At 42.8% G+C, this 20,159-nt stretch overlaps 1 protein-coding gene across 2 annotated transcripts in view; it reads right to left on the minus strand.

The window, feature by feature from the left end:
* Window positions 1-14,057: 14,057 nt before the first annotated feature.
* The window catches only part of TRANK1 (tetratricopeptide repeat and ankyrin repeat containing 1), a 60,565-nt gene continuing 54,463 nt past the window's right edge, over window positions 14,058-20,159 (minus strand). For both annotated transcript variants that reach the window (XM_066628191.1, XM_066628192.1), the window contains 3 exons: window positions 16,793-19,809; window positions 16,176-16,277; window positions 14,058-15,080 (listed from right to left, as the gene is read on the minus strand). In XM_066628191.1, coding sequence (XP_066484288.1) covers window positions 14,968-15,080; window positions 16,176-16,277; window positions 16,793-19,809 — 3,232 coding nt within the window. In that variant the 3' untranslated portion in view covers window positions 14,058-14,967. The remainder of the gene's footprint in view (window positions 15,081-16,175; window positions 16,278-16,792; window positions 19,810-20,159) is intronic.

Consider the following 20,159-nt stretch of genomic DNA (forward strand, 5'->3'; position numbering starts at 1 on the left):
TGTCACTTCTGGTCATGACATCACTTCCGGTCGGTCCTGACAGATTCTTATTCTAAAAAGTGGGTCCCAGTGCTAAAAGACTGAGAACCACTGCCTTAGAAGTTATCCCAAATATTTAGAAAATGAAAATTTCATAGGAAGACCATCAGAATTGTGAAGCAGTACGGTATAGTGGATAGAATGCTTAACCACTGAGAAACCGTGGTCAAAATCCTCTTTTGGCAATGAACATCACAAGATGATGCTATGTCAGTCACCATCTGACAGCTTAGGCAGCAATCCAAAACACTTTTACATGAAAGTCAGGCTCGCTGAGCAAAACCGAACTTCTGAGTAAACATCTATAACAGTTTTTCTCAAACTGTGGGTCGAGACCCATTTCAGGTGGGTCCCCATACATTTCATTAATATATTAGACTTTATGTTACCGTGGTATGAGACTGCATTTGGGGAAATGTTACAGACCTCTACTTTTAACAAGCTACTATCTATATTCTTTTAACAATGAAAGTCAATGGAACTTACTCCTGGGTAAATGCGGGTAGGATTGCAGCCTAGCATTGCGAAAAATTTTCCTGCTTACTGATTTCACTTCCAGTAGGTCCTGACAGATTCTCATGCTAAAAAGTGGGTCCTGGTGCTAAATCTGTGAGAACCACTGATCTATAAGATTGTGCTGCTAGCTGACCTCACAGGGCTGTTGTCAGGATAAACAGCCTGGGTAAACCTCTAAAGATAGCCAGAACCCCTTGCATTCTCAGAGAGGTTATCAAGGTGATGACTTCTGTTTGTCCCCAGTATCTGGTATTCAGAGGTGTACTGCCTCTGTACATGGAAGTTCAATTTATACCTAACATGAACTAGATATAAAGCTCTATACTAGGTACAAACCCTATAAGGATTGAGAGGAGTACAATGACAAGTACACTTACAATGACATGGAGGGCACGCTGCATTTGGGATAACTAGGAGTCTCAGATAACCAAAGCTCAGGTAACGGCCACTCTACTACTCTATCGGTGAATAACATGGTGGGGGAAAAAAACTGTTTACCCATGGTTTATTTATATAAACCAAGTAACAAACTCTGAGTAAGATTTATTATTTATAATGCATTGGTATACACAGACAACTCTCAGTTTCATTAAAAGTATCACAGTATTTGGGGGTCTCATTCTGTATGTTGTGAGCTTTAATTTGTATCATCAGTACAAAAAGTTCAAGTAATGTTGACACTCTGAAAATATATTTGTATGGGCTATAGACTGCATGAAGCCCAAGCCATGTGTACACATCTAATTGCTGTGTATCTGTTTACTCACTGCTCCAAGGTAGATGATAAAACATCCTTGGGGGAGCAGCTCATGGGAGAGATTGTTTTTCAGTCTTATTAATGATCTCAAAAAACGAATATACCTGCTAACATCATGAAATGCTGTTAGACACCAGCATTAGTAGAGATAAAATGAAGGTGCCTAGGATGATCTCCTCACAGATAATATTATCACATTTTCCCCATAATATTCAGGGAGAACATTTCTCAGTTTGTCTCACACCTTCATTCAAAGTGCGTACATTCAGTATCTGATTTGTCGCCATGTTCAACGGAGGCGAAATCAAATGGAAAGTCAGAAAAAGAGCTCCATAATCTTGACAAGGCTTATGTAAAACGAGCTGTGAGTCTGGCCCTTTCCACTTTGCCACCATTTAGCAATGCCGAGGCATTCTTCTTCCGCAATTTCCTGGAAGCAGGATTAATTGAGGTTCCACACAGAATGTAATAAAGCACTGTGCTCCCCATCAAACTCCCATAATATCTCACCCCCACATGCTAGATTGCAAGGATGGTTGCTCAGGAGTAATTGTCATTTAGTTCAATGGGACTTGTGCTTGGGATCACAACCTGCAATCAGCGAACACTTTTCCCCTTCTGATGCGATTTACAGTGGCTCCTACTTCCGCGACTGAAACGGCCCTTTCATTAGTTATTCTATGTTCTCTGCCAGTCACAGTTTCTTTAATTACCCTTCTCTTCTTTGCTGTCAGAATAACCGCTCACTCATTTAAAAATGCTAAAATTTGCACGTCATTAAAAAATGGTTTGGTTTGGTTTTTAAATTTAATTTAAGTCTGGGAATTGCTCCAGGCGGTGGCATGAAGGAGGACTTGCATCCATCCTGCACCTGGTTGCTGGGAGAGGTAGCTAGCTGGCATATACAGAAAGCATGCAGGGAGCTCACCAGTGGGAATTTTGCTCCTGCCTCTCCCCCCCCCCAACTGGAGCTGCGGTTGGTAAGCCCCAATAGGGAAAGAGCCTGCACTGAACCTTCTATGGCACCTTCACCTTCTTCCTGATGATGCATTGGAAGCTACCACTGCCACTGGTACTGAAGGTTCAGGTGTCATTCCAGCTGGGTAATCCCCAAGCCTTGGGCTCTTGGATCAATTTCCAACCTGGCCAACCAATGAAGCCATCACTGGTGGTGTCAAAGTCTGAATGGATGTTGTAGATTTTAAGGACAGTTAATCTTGCATAGAATGATTGTAAGAAGGGTTCTACATAACCTTTCTATGCAGTGTCACCCCATTATGAGGCCAACCAAGGGCATTGCCCCCCCTCCTCCTAGAGACGCTGTAGCCCACCAGTCTCTTTTCCTTCACACTCCTCTTCCACTCCATCCCTCTCTTGCTTTTCTAATGCAGGGAGTGGGAGTGGCAGGGGCTGACACGACATGTCACTGTTCTGTAAGGGGAATAGAATTTGGCAGGCCATTTCAGGTGCTGGGAGGCCTTGAGCAGTGCTGCTTCTGTTCGCTTAAGAACATGCATTGGGTGGCACCTTCAATGTTGCACAGGTAAGCAGAAATGAAAGACCATGATTTTCCAAACTCTCTGTCAAAGTCTGCTAAAGAAAATCCTTATAGATAGCAAGACAGGAAAGTTCCTGACTATCACTTAAGGTGCAGCATTCTAAAAAGGTTGTCTTCATTACCTTTTCTTTACCCATCCCCTTGCATCTGTGTAGGACTTTGTCCTTTGCTGATCTTACCTGTGGCAGTTACAAAAATCTCAAGGGAAGCTCCTCAGGGGCAAAAAGGAACTGGAAGGAACACCTTTCTGTTTGCGCAGGCAAAGCCCTAGGCCGGATTTGCCTTTGCCTAGCTTATTTTCTGCTGACACACACAACAGTAAAAGTATCACCAGCACCGAGTTCCCACATAACCAGCTGGAGAAGAACTTAGCAAGGAAGATGTCTATAGCAAATAGGTGAATGGTGACAGAAATGCAGCAATATTTTTTTAAAGAAAAAATGGTGACATAAGGAACTTCCTGTGCATTTTTTTTTTTCAGGCCGGGCAATGGCCTGGAAAAGGCACTGCAAACAAACTTCTATTCAGATAAATCATGAGAAAGTGTGTGCTCTTTAATTGGATACAATTTTATGCACATAATAAATAGTGAAAGGATTTCAGGAAGTTGAAGTAACAGGTGAGTGTGCTGTATTTAGCGGGGGGGGGATCGAAACATTTTGGAGAGGCAAGGGGAATTATTTCCACTTACCTGTCCATAAGCCTCCAGTCTCCACTATGGTCCTCAGACCTGTGTCAGCTCTGTAGCTGGGGAACTTCAGAGAAGAAAGGGGTGAGGAGGCTGCATAAAGAGGGGTTGGATCCAGCCCGTGCCATCGCTGCTGGATCTACCCCCTCCTAGCATGTCCCCACCCAGTTCTGCCCCTTCCCTGCCCCTACCATTTCCTTATTTTCTCCGGTGGGCACAGTGAGGTCTGGCAATGAATGCAGCGCACTGCTGCCTTTTGCGGCTCTGTTCCCAAAATGGCCACCAACAGAGCGCTGCACAATCCGTAGGCCGCCATTTTACAACAGTGGAAGGCTCTTCCGCTGTCGTAAAGCCCTGCCCCAACAGCTCAGTCTGGGATTCGACTGGGCTGTTACTCACCCACAAGGTTGTTTTAAGGTACATCAAGATAGCATATGCTGAAGCTCTTTGTACACTCAAAAATCACTATGTAAATCTAAGGTACTGTTATTAGCACTGCAATCCTATGAGAGTTTACTCAGAAGCAAGTCCCATAGTGGGGCTTCCTCCCAGGAAAGTGTGTTTAGGATTGGTGGCCTAAGGAGCTGATCAAGCTTGAACCAGTGCCAACTTTCATCTGCATCAGGGATAATAAGGCCGAAGGGGTGAAGTTGTGTTTACTTCACATTAACCTCTTTTCCAAATTTAGGCGCACCCAAAGGAAAGGAAATTCTGCAGATGCAGATTTCTAAAGGGCATCCTCTTTGATGCACAATGTTATCCGAAACATGAGTCACACAGCAAGCTTCTCAGGTCTGTCGCTGCCTCCGGCACATGAATTGAGAGCATGTGGGGTTTTGCTGCTTGAATCCATTTCAATGTGGCGCATTAGGGTTCATTTCACCACAGTGCCCCATCCCTGCTAGTTATGTTCTATAACAGATTTTTCTATTCATCTGGAGAAATGAAATGTTTTATACTGAATAAGAACCAACATTCCCCATGTCCCTACATAACTCTTCTGGGATGTATGCATATTTGCATACATACTTGAAGCTGGGGTGGGGAAGGCACAGACGGAGCAAAAAAAGCATTAATTTTTAGTGCACATTGTAGAAGAGCGGCTTGTCTTATTATACGGAAAATAGCATTGTATAGAAAAATGTGACTGAGGGCACAATCCTAACCCCAGGGTTAGGCCGGCACAAGTCACTTGCGCCAACCTAGGGGTGTTGCAAGCATGCCACAAGGCATGTTTGTTTCGATTCAGGAGTTGGGGAGGCCAGTGCAAGGAGTTGTGCTGGCCATCCTGCGCCAGAGCCAGGTGCAGCAGGGTAAGTTTGCATTGGCCAAGCTTGACCGACACAGGGGTCTGGGGGAGGCATGGGGAGAGTGGGCAGGAGCTGTTTTGGGCAGGGAGAGGATGAGTGGCGAGAGTTCCCAGGAGTGGGCGGGGAGTGGGAGGCGGGGCCAGGATCCGGCAGTTATGCTGGATCCTAACCCCGTTCCTGGCAGTGTGGAGCAGCCCCTGACTGCTCCATTTTGCTTGGATCTGCACCACCTCGTCAGGTGGCACAGATCCAAGTAGACCCATTGGAGCCAGTGCAGCATGACACGGGGTAAGGGGAAAGTTTTCCCCTTGCCTTGGGTTGTGCTGCTTCTGGCCCCAAACTTGCGCTGGATGCAGCACAGGCCCGCTGGCCCTATGTGTGTTCACAGAAATGGTTTGTTGCCCTTCTTGTACCCCTGCCACCACCCACCATATATCACAGCAGTAGAGAATTAGCATTCCGGGTTACACTGGATCACACTGCCCCTGCCTCAAAAGAGGGCAGCTATGTCAAACAAGCACACGTTTCTCCACTGCAAAAGTTCAAGCTCCTGTAAGGGCATTCACCATCTGGAAGGAGCCCTCATGCCAGAGGAGGGACTAGGATGCGTCTTTTATACATAATGTATAAAATACATTACACCAAAGTATTAACTTATAATAGGGTTTTTTTCCCTTCTTAAAAAGCCGAACCACCAAAATTACTGTTGTCACAGAAGGAAGACACAAAGAAACAACAGAAAAGTGTGTTCACAGAAACTAAGAACCCTTTCTAGTCTCTGTTTATGGGTCCACCATGCCATGGAGGATTCGTCATTAGGCAGGGAGCCTGGAGACTTAGCTCTGCTACCATGGTAACTTATCTGCATCATCTATAATGCCCTGTGGATAGTCTTCCTCAAGCCCTAGTTTCAGTGGAAAACAGGGAGTCAAGATAACTCTAATCACCTGTCTTTGCCATTAATACATTTTGTATCAAAACCAGCAGGGGGGTGGAGAGGGGAGGAAGGAGAATTATAATTAACAAAACATTCTTCAAGAAGGATTATGCTTAGAAAAGTCCATTTAGAGAAGGCACTCTAGGATTTTTTTTCCCCTCCAAGCATACATTTTTAGCATGAAAAGATTCCAGAAAGGGGCTCCATCCACAAAGCTTTTAAACATTTTGGCACCAGCTGGCTTGTCCAAACATAGCATCTCTCTCACTATTTGAACTCCTTTCAAAGTCACACAGAGCAATTGGTCTGTTTGTTAACCTCACAATTGCAGCCATAGCTCCATAGGAAGCCAGTCAGAGATCATGAAGCACTTTCCTCCCTGCTGCTTAAAAAGTCTGAATATAATGGTACTGCCACAGTTTGTTCCCTTTTGTTCAGCTTTTTTTTTTTTTTCAGTTTAGGTCCAGTGAATTGTAGAAAGAGAGATGGACCACTTTTGTCAACTTATTTGAAAAGGGGAGGGGGGAGAGAAACGGAAGCTTTATGGTCTTATAGCACATCTTTCACAGTCAGAGACCAAGAATGCAAAGGCCCATTTCAGTTTCAAATAGTCCATAAGGCCTTTCATTTGCCAGGTAAAATTTTTGAGACAGAAGAGTTCTTTGATTGACAGCCCAATTCTAACTAATTTTCCAGCAGTGATATAATTGCAGTGCAGGCCCAAGGTAAGTGAACCAACATTCCCTTCCCTAGAGGAAGGGAGGCCGTCATGATTGCCCTTCCACCACAGAATTCAGTGCGCACCCTGTTGGCACAGCTGGATTTGTGTTGGAGAGTTGGTTCGGATTGAGCTGTGAGACAGATAACAATAAAAGTTGATAAACTGTTGGACTGGCCTGAGTGCAGTGGGTTTATATTGTTACCCTTCTAGTGGACCATAAGTGTTGAATATGGTGGCCAACTTTTTTCAGACAAGGCTCCCATGCCTTTAACAAGTGCATGGGAAGCAGAAACTCAGCCCAGTTTTGCAGCTTTCAGATGAAGTACAGTAGTGGTAAAAGGTTTTGCTGCCCCATTTCTATTTGTATGTAGCCATTCAAACTACAGGTTGTATGTACCTGCTCAAGGCAGGTAGATATATTAGGGGCTTCAGGGTGCAGCATCAGTTAGGCTGGATGGCACAAAACATGGTTACAATCTAGCAACTAAACCCTCGTGAAAGCAGTAGAGAATGAATCTTGTGACTAGACTCTAGTCAAAGATTCATTCTCTACTGATTTCATGAGGGTTAAAAGTACAGGAGCTCTGCAAGAAAAGAAATTGCCAATCTTCATGCACACTTGGTTTATACATATGTCTATCTTTAAGGAAAAAACAAAACAAGGGCACCAGCCAAAGCTGCTCTGTATTTTTTGAACACATGCCCTTTTCAGAAGAGAAACCTAAGTTCACATGCTACAGGCAGGAATTGCCTACTATAGGCAGGGGGTTGGAGTAGATGACCCTGTGGGTCCATTCCAACTCTATGATTTTATGCTTTCTATGTTATGCTTTCAGATGGAGAAAGGTTTTTCAGAAACTTCAACTTCTGACCACCAATGCCACTGCACAGATTTAATGACATTGATAGTCCTATGCCACTATCTCTCAGCTTAACCTACCCACAGGGTTGTTGTGATGATAAGAGGAAAGGCAGAAGCTATGCCCACCAGCCTGAACTTCTTGGAGAAAGGGTGGGATGTAAATATGCAAAATAAATACACATGGACCATATGATATGGTAACCGCAGAGCAAGATAGCAACTGAATAATGGGCAAATGTGGAACACCTCTAGCCTATGCACTGCATAATTGGAAGCCTACCACCAAACATCAGTCCAAATGATGGCTTCGCACATAATCAGAAAAGGAAATAGAAGTGAATTGCATGTCTCTTCTTGTATTTCTGGGTGACCTGTGAAGAGGAGACCCATCTACCCAAGCTGACCAGATGCAAACAAAATCAAGCCTCCTGTACATTTAATACCAGTGTAGAAGAAAGACTTTCAGCCAGAACATCTCTTCTAAACCCCTACAGCCTTCTCTTCTGGCCCCATATTTCCCCCCAGGAGAAAATGTTTTGTTATTCTGATAAAAGGAGATGCACAAGTTCCTCTTCATGTGTTAGAGCAAAAGGCCAAAGTCAGAGTCCAATCCTATGCACATCTCCTCAGAAGGAACTCCCGTTATAGTAAATGGGGCTTGCTCCCCGGTTAGTGTGGATAGGGTTGCATCCTTAAGCAGTTGACATTCAGCTTTTCATGCAGTGTGCAAATAGTTTTAACACACTTGAAAAGGACACTGTAAAACGATATAACCATGCACTTGATGGTGAAAAAAGGAGACATTGATCAAGAAATAAACAGACAAAAATGACCTGACGTTGGCTCTATAGTCACTCTTTATCAGGCTGATAACCACATTATAGGATGTGTACTTAAAAATAGGCAGAATTATCAAGTGGAAGGACTAGGAGGCACTTAAAATCCCATGTGGAGTAAAAAAGACCTACTTTTAAGTAAACTGAATAAGCAGTTTATTTGTTCCTTGTGCTTTCCAGATGAGACACACATCACTGGCAACCTTCAATAAGGCTACAGAGACCAGGATTGTGCTCAGGGCTCTTCATCTCTGCCTATCAATCAGGCAAGTCCCAATGGGAGGATGTAAAGTAGGGCAAACATCCTTGAGGAAAGGAGATATAAATTGGATAACTGGGGAGGTAGGAAGGAAAAAAAGATGTTGATTTTTTTTCTTGTAAGTTAAAAATAAAATCTGTCCTGTCACTCAGTGTTTATGTTATGTACAGTAGCATCTCCAGTTTGTGGGTCTCTAACACATGTATGCCCTCCTATCTTACTGGTACATGCTAGTATACTAATACCAAAGTTAGGTGGTAGAGTGTCTATCAGATGGGAAGGAAAATGGGGCCACCTCAAAATATGGTAGTGGTTTCAATGTATTGTCACAGATTGGATCACTGACTCAGTGGGTGATCAAGCTATTGCTCTATGGCGGGTGGAATTGAATAGGAGAAGTGCAGAGACCACAGCAAGATTCTAGCTAAAATCAACTTAATTTCCATGAGCACAGTATGTAGTTAACAGTTATGGCTGCAAACTTAAGCAGTTGTTACATTAACAGCCCAATCCTAACTGAATTCCCGGGTGGCAATGCAGCCGCACTGGCACAGGTTACACTGCAAACTGCAGAGGAATTTAGGCTGCAGGAGGTCTCCTTGGGGTAAGGGGACGTTTTTCCCCTTGCCCCTGGGTAAGCTCCAGCAGCCACAACGGCAACTTGGATCTGTGGCAGTGCTATCAATGGCACAAGTCGGTGTTGATCTGTGTCAGTGGATCAGACCTGGGAAGTGGGATAGGATACAGAATGTTCCAGGGCCACTGATCCCACTCCCCCCCCCCCCAACTGATTCACCTACTCATTCAAACTGTAGTCTGAATACAGACTGTACAATATAATTTATATCGGGACAATATTAGTACTTTAGTCTTATTTTCATTAGCACAACCATTCAATTATTTGGTTGAGATGTATGTAAACCCCTAGCACAGTGGTTTCAACCTTTTTTGCCTCACAGCACACTGTGAGTACTGTCAAGGTACTAAGGCTCATCATCAGCTTTTTGACAACTTGGATTATTGTCAAGGCACATCATCAGCTTTTTGACAACTGACAAGGCACACCATGCTGCTGGTGGGGGGCTCACAACCCCCAAAGGCCCTACTAATAAATGACCCTCCCCCAAACTCCTGCTGCACACCTGCAGACCATTTGCAGCACAATAGTGTGCCACAGCACAGTGGTTGAAGCCTGTAGGATTCTTGAGGTCCTCAATCTCCATGATGTACAACTCATGCCTGGAAGCTTCTATTTTCCTCCTTGTCAAGCAGCACGTGAGGTAAAATTAGGAGGAAATTTCTCTATGGAGCAAAAACCAAAGCTCTTCAGAGAAAGACCTGGTGGGCAACTGGTAGAAGAGAAAAACAAACTGATAGAAGCATAAGTTTCCCCCACATCTAACATCTCTCTTGAGGGCCTCATTGTTTATCACAGATATTAACATAGTCAGCTTCATGGTATCTCTCTCTTTTTTTTTTTACACAAATGGTACAGTTAAGAACATAAGAACAGCTGTGCTAGATCAGGCCATAGGCTCATCTAGTCCAGCTTCCTGTATCTCACAGAGGCCCACCAAATACCTCCAGGAACACACAAGAGACCTCCATCCTGGTGCCATCCCTTGCATCTGGCATTTCCAGCCAATGAAATAAAGGAAGTGGCTCCTCTTGGGTAGATGGGGAAGATTTGTTTCTCAGGAATTTCCACAGACTGTCACCTGCTGCCACTAAATAATAGGACTAGGTGGACATGATGGCAATGACAACCATAACTGCTTGGTTCATTGAAATCAGGGAAGGCCACGTGGAGGCCTGACGAGGGAGCCAGGATGTGTGATGGAATACACTTGTGGCCTAAGAAACATCACCGGGTAAAATCCTTATGAGCTTTCAGGTGTCGGGTCAAAACAATTTTATTCTCCTGAACATCTGGGAAGATAATTCTGTTTTATTGCTCTATAATAATTCTATTACTCAAGCCACCTTTTTATGTGGCTGCTCTTCTTGTTATATTTGTATATGCGCTATTATAATAGAGGCATTACTGCTTGTTGTGAGCTATTTTGGGAGCACAAAGCTGAAAGGCTAGGTATAAATATTTTAAATAAGGTAAACATTGCTTGGAGAGTAGCCCTCTAAGAGAAGAGAAGCCAATGCATCAAGCCTGGAATGAACAGTGAACAGTCAGGGGAACTGAGGATTATTTGACTTCATGCTAGCACAGAAGAAGTCTGGAATTGAGTATTTTGCATGGAGCGTATCATCATGAGAATTCAGTTTGTAGGCATTACCTGGTAAAACCTCAGGAGCACAGACAACACTGGTTTCAATTCCCTGCAGAGCTCCTTACTACAACCCATAACCAATCAAAGCGGAATACTTCAAAACAAACATGGAGTCATGCTTCATTTGCATGTTGCAGAATTCAGCATTTTATTAACACAGAACTGTTTTCCTTTTTTAAATCTCAGAATACACAAACTGTGGATAAATAAGAGTGTCCATAAAAAATGGCACTTGGGGCTGGTTTGTCTTTTATACTTTAAGCCCATGATTGTGGCTACTGTGCTTGTTTTTATTCAGTAAGTAACAGTCAGACCAGGGTGTTAGGAGCTGCTATTTGCCCTGGGGGAAAGCTCCCATTGGTGCCAAGGGTTAACAGCCTCAGGGACTAAGCAAGACTGAAACTGTGGCAGGGAAGACACTTAACTTTTCTCCCACATGCCATCATCACATTTTGCCTTTGAAAAAAGATGACACGTTTAATGTGATCACAAGTTTAAAGTAATGCCTTTGACCCTAAGGCTGCAGTTCTATGCTCCCACTTTGGCCTATGCCTCATTGAACTAAACAGGACTTGCTTCTGAGTAAGCATGCACAAGAATGAAGACAAGGGCCCTCTTACAGTGCAGGTGAAAGTGCTGTTTGATTTCTATAGAAGACTTCTCAATAGACTTCAAGCAATTCTTCCCTTCATTATACCATTAGGCTTTTGCTTCTTTAGTAATATGCCATAAGGACACACCCCCTTGCAGAAACAACAAAAGACCAGGAATTATGACAGAATAGATTCCAAACTCTTTCCTCCTCCACCTGCTAGAGAGAGACACTTGATTTATTCTTTAAGAATATCCTGGCTGGTTAAAACCGAAAACCAGTTCTTATGAGGCAATCTTGTGTCCTCCTACACACATACACACACTTCCAAAGCACTTTGCTTCAATCACAACATAGTGTATTGCTTGTCATGCTAGATATGCATGCAAGAACAAATGGCTTCTTGCTCATTTTAAGTGGCGCAGTTAAAAATATAGTCAAAACCTTGGTTGGCATTCATTGCATTTATCATTTGCACATCTTCCAGCTCAGTGGTTTTCAAGCTGCATTTTGGAGAACGCTGGGGTTTTATGGAAGCTTATCATGAGCTTCTCACTGAGAAGGGCAATAATAAACTTCCCTGAAAGACAATTTGTGTCTTCCACACCTGATCTTCTCCCATAAGGTACAGTTGCTAATGGAGCATTGTGGTGTGTTCCAGAACAGACACACGCAAGCTGAAGCCTTCCATTCCTGCATGAACTAAGAATGGACACTTACAACAATCCTCCGGTACAATATGCAGAGCTTGGTGCCAGACAGACGCTCAGGGCAGATGGCCATTATCTCAGTACATAAATGTATGGTCAGTGGAGAAGGCTGTAGGAGTGCATCAGCAAATCACCATCTCCACCCACAAGCATATTTGCCTGCAGTGACAAATACTCAACTTTGGGAGCTCAGCATCCCAAACAAGCACAGCATTTGTAGCTGCAGATAAACACTGTACTTGTGGTGGGTGGAGCAGCTTGATCTAGCAAGACAATTCTGAATTGCTTCCTGTTCTCTCTTTCACTCTGCACTTTACTCCATGCTTCTTTAAAAGAGCCAGGCCACCACACACCCACACCTTGCCATTAGCACAGTGCTGCCCCAGGTCCCCAGCCATTGCTGCTTCCAGCAGGGTCAGGCCAGACAGAGCAGTCATGCAAATCCCGTGGGGCTCAGCAACGCCTGATGCATCACCGGTGGTACAAGTAAAGTGTTGTTCTGCTTGGAGCTGTATGGAGGATGCCAGGGCTTAACTATTTGTGCTGATCAGTGCACCAAGGTTTTCAAACATTCACAGCAGCTATACACAGGCTTACAACCTATGCACAGCAGCTATGGGGCACTGAAAACGCTATGCTCCTGAAGTATGAACCCATGCAGTTTGAACCAAGAAAACCCAGAGCAAGGCTATGCAGATAGAATTTATTCCCAGTAAATTTCATGGAACAGTGAATTGCTTCACCTAAGACAGTGGCCCGTGTTGGATGGCATGAGTAAAGGACTGGAACGCTCCATTTCCACCTGTCCTTTACAACAACTTTATATGTCGGGGTGTCCAAACTTTTGGGCAGGAGGGCCACATCATCTCTCTGATAGTGTGTCAATGGCCAGGAAAAAAAGAATTTACATTTAAAATTTGAATAAATTTACATAAATTTATGTAAATGAATATATTAGAGATTGAACTCATGAATATAAAGCCCTATAAAAGGCCTTGCACAAAGCAAGGATGGCCTTTCCTTTGCTGTTGCTGCTTCACAGATGTAAAAAAGTAAGCGGTGGAGGGAGCCCTTGGCCCACAGCTCACGTGAGAGGTCAAACAGTCACCCTTATGCTGTGAAGCAATTGTGCCGGACCAGTGCAGGCTCCAGCAAGTCTCTGGAGGGCAAGAGGCTTATTGGAGGCTTATTGGGCATCCCTGCGAGCTGGATTCGGGGTCTCTGAGGGCCACAAATGGCCCCCGGGCCAGGGTTTATACAGCCCTGTTATATGTTAATAAGAACATACACCCCTGGAATAAGCAATTTGTATGAAACCACTACCTCAGTTCCTTCCTTATTTTCAACTGTAATAAGGGCAGGAGGGTCTGGTCTAGAAGGTAGAGCCTCCGTTAGCCTGAACATCAGAAGGTCGCCAGTTCGAGGACACCGGCAGCTCCCTGAACTGTGAGTGGCAAGACCTTGAAGCAGCTGACAAGCCCAGCTGAGTGATTCCACCTGCTCTTGGTGTGAACAAGAAGCATCTTGGCTGCCCTCCATGTGAGAGATGGAGATGCTTGTCAGCCTGCTTGGGAGAACTGGAGGCCAGAAGTGAGACCAAACCAGGAAGATCAATTCTGAAATGTTGTTGGTTCTTGAAAGAGAGAACCTCTATGATTGTAAAAATCCCCTTGAGGGATTTAGAAACGCCTGCCTATGTAAACCCCCTTGAATAAAGTCAGAGGAGTAATCCAATGACCAGAAAGGCGGTATATAAATACCCAGTTAATTATTTATTATTATTATTATTATTAAGGAGACCACTAGTGGCCTGCTTTACAGGTTTGTTGCAAAGACAGAATAATGATGAATGTGAAGCACATTGGTCTTAAGCGGAACTTCCATCTATACTGGAAGGAAGGAAGGAAAGAAGGAAGGAGCAGAAACAGGTTATAAAACAATTTTTTAATTTCTTTTAAAAGTAATACAATATATTTTATATTTGGCAATTCAAACTTATAAAATTTTTCAATTTAAAAATGTATATAAAACCACAATGAAACCCTAAAGAATCTTTTTTGTATGTATATTGATGCATGTAAAGAACAGCTGGTATGAAAACAAATTAGGAGGAAAAAGGCAAATGTTGCCCCCCCTTTGTTTTTGAGAAAGCCCCAGAAAAGGACATGGTTCAAGCCTCACAGGTTCGCCATGGCTTTTCACCTACATAAACGATTTGCTCAGTGTCCTGTAAGAATAAAATGGTATACTTTTCAAAGAACACACTTCTTCTTTGCTCCTAGCCCAACCTGCAGATTGAGATACATACTACAAAAAAGTAAACAATGAAAGCAGAGATGGTGAAAATGGAAGGGGATTGATCTTCCTGCTCACCCTCAGTTACGTTTGCTCTGGCTTTTAAACACAGATCTAAGCCCTGCATAGAAAGCAGCAGGGGAAAGGTGAAACTTTAAGTGGATAAGTACCAGCTGCGATAGGATGGTTCTCCCCCCCCCCACAATAATGCAGCATATATTTGTCCAGAACATTAGAGGGGATGGAGAATGTAGCAGATATCCCTACCACAGCTAAACTCCTTCGAATCACATCAACTTCTGCCTGCTGCAGCGATTCAGCAGAGACTTGGAAATGTTTGCTAAATGTATAGTTCTGGACTATCCCTCATCACTGAACTGACTGTATCTGACTTCAGTCCTTTCAGTGTATCCTTAACATCTGACCCTACTTACTATAAATGGATATTGATGTTCTATCCATTTTGGGGGGAGGGGTAATTAAAACATTTAACTGGCACATTTCACATTAATTTTGGTTTTTAGATTTCAGGACTCAGTTTTCAAAGATTAACAACAGATAGCCCAAACCAGGGAAAAAGACAGATACTGACATTTTAAAACTTATTTTCTTCTACGTCTGCCATTCTTTTTTAAAGACTTCTTGGAGTGGAGTTCTTCAAATGTCACCTCTTCACCTTTTACATCACTGTCCAAGTCTTTGTCATGGTCAAACTCTAGTTTAGGAAGAAAAGGCAGAAAATGTTGAAATGGAAAAAAAAATTGATAAGAGCATGTATACTAAAAAATAAACAGCAGTTTTCTTCTAACAAAGCTGTGCCCCTGAAGCTAGTTGGTTTGGATTCACATGACCATTTTCTCCACATAGGCATTGCATTTTCCATCATATACGCCAGCTTTTTTTTTTTTTTAACCAAGCCTGGCCCCTATTGTCCGGGGGGGAGGGGGAGAATGTTCTTTGCTTCAAAACCCTTCCTTTTCAAAATAATTAAAAATCAGGGGATAGAATAGGAGGGGAAAAACAAAAAAAAATCACAGAGGGTACAATAAAAGTAGAAAAATAATGCTCTTTTGCCACTCTGTTCTCAAGAACAAAACAGGACTGAACTGGGATTGGCTTGCTCTCTCAGAGCAAAGTTCTGAGAGAACTTTAGTGATAAGGAGTGTGTGGGATGAGCAACCATGTCAAGGACACTCACCTCCTCACTGTGAGAAAAAATCTAGATTTGTTGCACCATCTGATATGAACATGGCCTAAGGACATTTGCCAGTACAAGCACAGCATTAAAGAATTCCTTCTTTTTTCCTAAACAACAACAAAGAAAACCTTTTATCCTGCCTGCTTTTCTTTCTTATGTTTCTTATGTAAACTTGCCATATAAAAGGACTTTGGTGTCATTAGCTTTTATCCTGCTGAGTTCAAGGAAGCATTTTGGAAGGGGAAAACTCCTGTCTCAGCACTGAAACTGCAAGCAAAATGTGCATTCAGCATCCCTAGTTAAATGCTAAGCCAGTGGTTCCCAAACATTTTTGACTGGCTCCCTTGACCTACTAGACCACTGGATGCAGCTCCCCATTAGGGCTACAATCCTACATTAGGGCTACAACTGATGAGGATTCACAGCTCCCCTGGCTGGTTTCTGGGGCTCCCCAATGCCCTAAGTAAAAGAGCAGGCATGACATACAGAACAACGATATTCTTGCAGGCCAAGGGACTGGTCATCTCCAAACAATAAAGGTTTTCACTTTGACAGACATGATATCATCTAGTACCAAGTTCTATGTGGATCTATGTAAAACTGCTAACATACCTTCCTCCTTTTGTAGATGGAACTCAGTTGTTTTCAGCCATTTCGAAGCATTGTCTAAATTAGAACTTAACTTGCCAGCCAACTTGAGTAGGATTTCTTCAGCTAGAACAAAACAGAAATTGAAGCAACAAATTAGAACTATGGTTGGAACAGGAATGGCCAAGGTGCTAATTAGCACTCTCAGGATAGTGTAACAGTAGATACTCGGGCAACAGGGGCAGAGAATTAGAGTAGTGGGGAGAAAACACCTGAATTGCTTAGGGAAAGGAGCCACTGAGTATGGCTTCCTGACTTTTATTTTTTTCCTTTGGGGGGAAGAGTTGGGTAAGCTACATTTCAAAGAAGTTTCAAATTTAAAACTACTATAAAATATACACACAGTTGTGGTTACTGTATGGATATAGGAGACTGCCAGGTTAAAACATTCTGTTAGAATGTTTGCGCTCAAGAATCACATTTGCACAAAAAAGGCTCCAAAGCTATTGCAAGAATGCCTACATTTTTTACATAACTTTGGTGGCTCTCAATTTCAGCCCTGGTACATTGTCATTTCTTATTTGTAAAGAATCACCCTGAGTGGAGAGATAAAAGACATGGAACCAATCAAAATGCCTTACCATCAGCCCATGCTTTTCTCTTGTAGATGTCCTCTACTGCATCAGAAATCTTCTTAATAGCCTCTTGGATTTTCCTTTGCTGTAAATTAGACTGTTCGCTGGATGCAAAGTGACTTTTGAGTAAAAAGTTTTCTGCAATGTTTTCTATCATATTCCTGCCATGATGTATTAATGGTTCAACTCTGTTTCTGAAAAATTCTGAATACTTCAAATAAGAGACATATTTCCTTTTATGTTCATCCAGGATAATGTGAGTGTCATAAGTTATGACTGTAGCAGCATTTTCATTTTTTTCCACATTCTCTTCCCAATCGGCCTCTGTTGGTGTTGTTGCTTCTGTGGGTTCTTTCTCAGAGTCCTCTGTCTGAGCGATAAAGGTCTCAGATCTTTGGAGAAATTTGACTCCACAGAGGTCACACTGTGTTTGATCAATATCAGCCCTTTTAAAGATTCCCGAAGCCACTTCTGCAGGTTCCGGTTTTGAACATGACATTTTTTTCCACCGAACCCAGAAGTAGACAAAGAGGAACAGGTGTTCCAGCTTCCGCTTGGCAAAAGCTTTCTGTTGTTGCTTCTGTTGCCTTATTGATGCTATACTGGCTAATGGATCCTTTCTCTCTTCAATGTAGATGTCATTTTCAAAGTCGATTTCCGGATCTTCAAAATATTCAGCCTGATTGAGATATGCAAATCTATCCAAGTCTGCATCCTTGTAATAAATGCCTCTGACCCCTTTGTTATCCCCACCCCAATAATTCCTTGTTGCTTTAGGATCCCATCTCCAACAACAGTCAGCTAAATACTCTTCATCTCGGCAAAACAACAGTTCCTTGAGGCCTGTGACTACTGTTTTAACATCAGACGCCTCACTCATCAGATCCACAATCTTAAGCAATCTTTCAGGCACTTTGGAAGGGCACTCTTTTCTCATGCCAAGAAGAGTTTCTCTAATGGTAGGAAAATGTACAGCCAAAATTTCTTTATATTTGTAACTAAGCACCTGATCTGCATTCACCAACATCACTAAGCAAAGTACCACAGTTCGCTCAGCTTCTCCCGACGTGATGAAATCATGGTCACCAAAAGCATCTAGAAGCACATTGAATTGTTCATATCCACACAGAACATCTGCTAAATACATGAGATGAAATTTAAATCTCTTTATGGCTCTCCTTACATCTTCAGGCCTATACTCTTGTATAATAGAAAAGGTGATGTCTCTGTACTGATCTCCCCTTCGGAATAAAAACTCCCAGTAGTGAAGGAGAGCAATGTAACTCTTGGGAAGGCAAAGAGTCATGTTTTTGCAGAGGCGCATCAGGACAGTGCAATACAAGATAAACTGGAATTCCAGCAAAGCCACTGTATTTCCAATGCTTGGGATCAATGGATCGATACACTTCTTGACCAAGACATTCATGAACCGGAAAAAAAGAAATTTACACTCCTCAAGGTTTCTGTGAACATAAAGCTGGTCCAGAGAATATTGCAAGAGTCGAATGAAACACAAGTGGGTGCTTTCAACATTCTCTGAGTATTTGTCAGGTATCAGCATGCCGTATCTGCCCTCTATACCTTTGGGTCTTCCTCCTAGCAACTTCAGTTCTCGGTCAAACTCTTCTTCTTCTCGGAAAACAAGCTTCTCAAACTCTTCAGGATAGCTGCAAGTCCAGGAAAAGACCAGTATTGTCTTCAGCCAAAGATCCGTCGACTCTCTTCTGCCCCGTGCAGTCTCGTTGTTAAACTGAAATCTGATGTATTCCCTCAGCACCATTCTGCAAAGTTTGAAAGTTCTGTGACTGCAACACAGGATTTGTCTACATGACACTGGATTGTTAGACACCATTCTCAGATGGAAATGTTTAGGAAAGAGGACATCGATAAGTGACTTGCACAAGGCATACTTATCAGCAGTCAGCATGTCATCAATGGCATTAGATTCATGAAGTAACTCTTTTGGGAACACTTGTTTGGCTTCTAACAGCAGCCCATTTATTGCAGCCAGATGCATTTTACAACGAAATACAGATTTTATCTCATGACGTGGCAAAACTCCATGGAAGTCTCCACAGGCTCTGTCTTCGCATTTCAAACCTGCCAGGAACTTCAGGCAAATATTGGGGAAACTGAGTTGATGCAAATGGCAGGTAATGGCAACAAGCCTATTCAATAAATGTTTATTCAGTGCAAATTTCACTTCTTCCAAACCCACAACGAACTGATCACTTGTTCTCTTCTCTCTTGGGCTTAAATTGTCAAAGAAAAAGTCTAGATCACATCCGGCTTCATTCTGGGAGACCTGACAATTTTTTGTGTCTATCAACACAATCCCGAAGTATTCAAAACATGACTTGACCATTTCTCTCTGAGCATTACTGTATGCCTTTTGGAAAGCTTTGACCAGATTCAGAAGCGCCTCTATGCCATCTGATGTTACGCTTAAAATAACCTCACTTTCTTCTTCACAGTGAGTTGCCTGAAAGAGAGCTTCTACCGCACCAGCAATGTGATTCACCTCCAAAAACATATAGAAAGCCTTCTTCAAAACATTAAAATCTTTTTCAAGAACGCCCATCAGATAGGTGGCCTCTGCACTACCAGATTTTTGGTTTGTTTCTTCATACAATTCAGCGGCTTCTTTCAAGATTGCCCTGAGGTTCTCCAGCTTATAGAAACCTGCCATGTTAAGGCGGGCCGCAGCCAGCAAACATGATGCTCGGAAATCCTTTTGGTTAGTGAGTTGTGCTGCTTCCAGCACAAAACCATGTTGTTTCATCAGCTTTGCAGCTTCCTCATTTCTCCCATCCCTCTTCAACAGGTCAGCTGCTTCAGAAAACTGTTTGTGTGCTTTCAAGAACACTAACTGGTCTTCAGTGTCAAGATGGGAGAGCATCTGCATCATTTGACTGATCTTGTTTGTACGCCAGTATTTGGCAGCAGCTTCCAAATAGAACTGGCTTGCTGTGTAGGAAAGCTTTGAGGTCAGCTGCCTTTCCTTCCTTAGAATTTTCTCATACCTGAAACAAACAACAAATGTCAAATCAGTAGAAGACAATCTAACCCTTAACTTACTGAGACAAACATTTTAACAGGATTGCCACGTCAAACGCCAGGCACATTAAAAAAGCCATTTTCAGCAGTGGTGTAGCTAACCCAGTTGCTGCCCAGTGCAAAGCAGATTCTGTTGCCCCCCTCAACTGCAATGACATAAAATTTAATTAATTGAATTGGGACTTTTTATTTGTTAAAGTGCGTGAGAAATGTTCGTTAATATTTTGAAAGAGCAGGTACTTGTTGAAAGTACTTGTTGCACTTTTAGAGTGCAATCCTATTCATGTCTACTCAGAAGTAAGTCCTGTCTACTACT

The sequence above is a fragment of the Tiliqua scincoides genome, chromosome 5, assembly GCF_035046505.1.
Source record: "Tiliqua scincoides isolate rTilSci1 chromosome 5, rTilSci1.hap2, whole genome shotgun sequence".
In the NCBI taxonomy this organism is placed as follows: Eukaryota; Metazoa; Chordata; class Lepidosauria; order Squamata; family Scincidae; genus Tiliqua; species Tiliqua scincoides.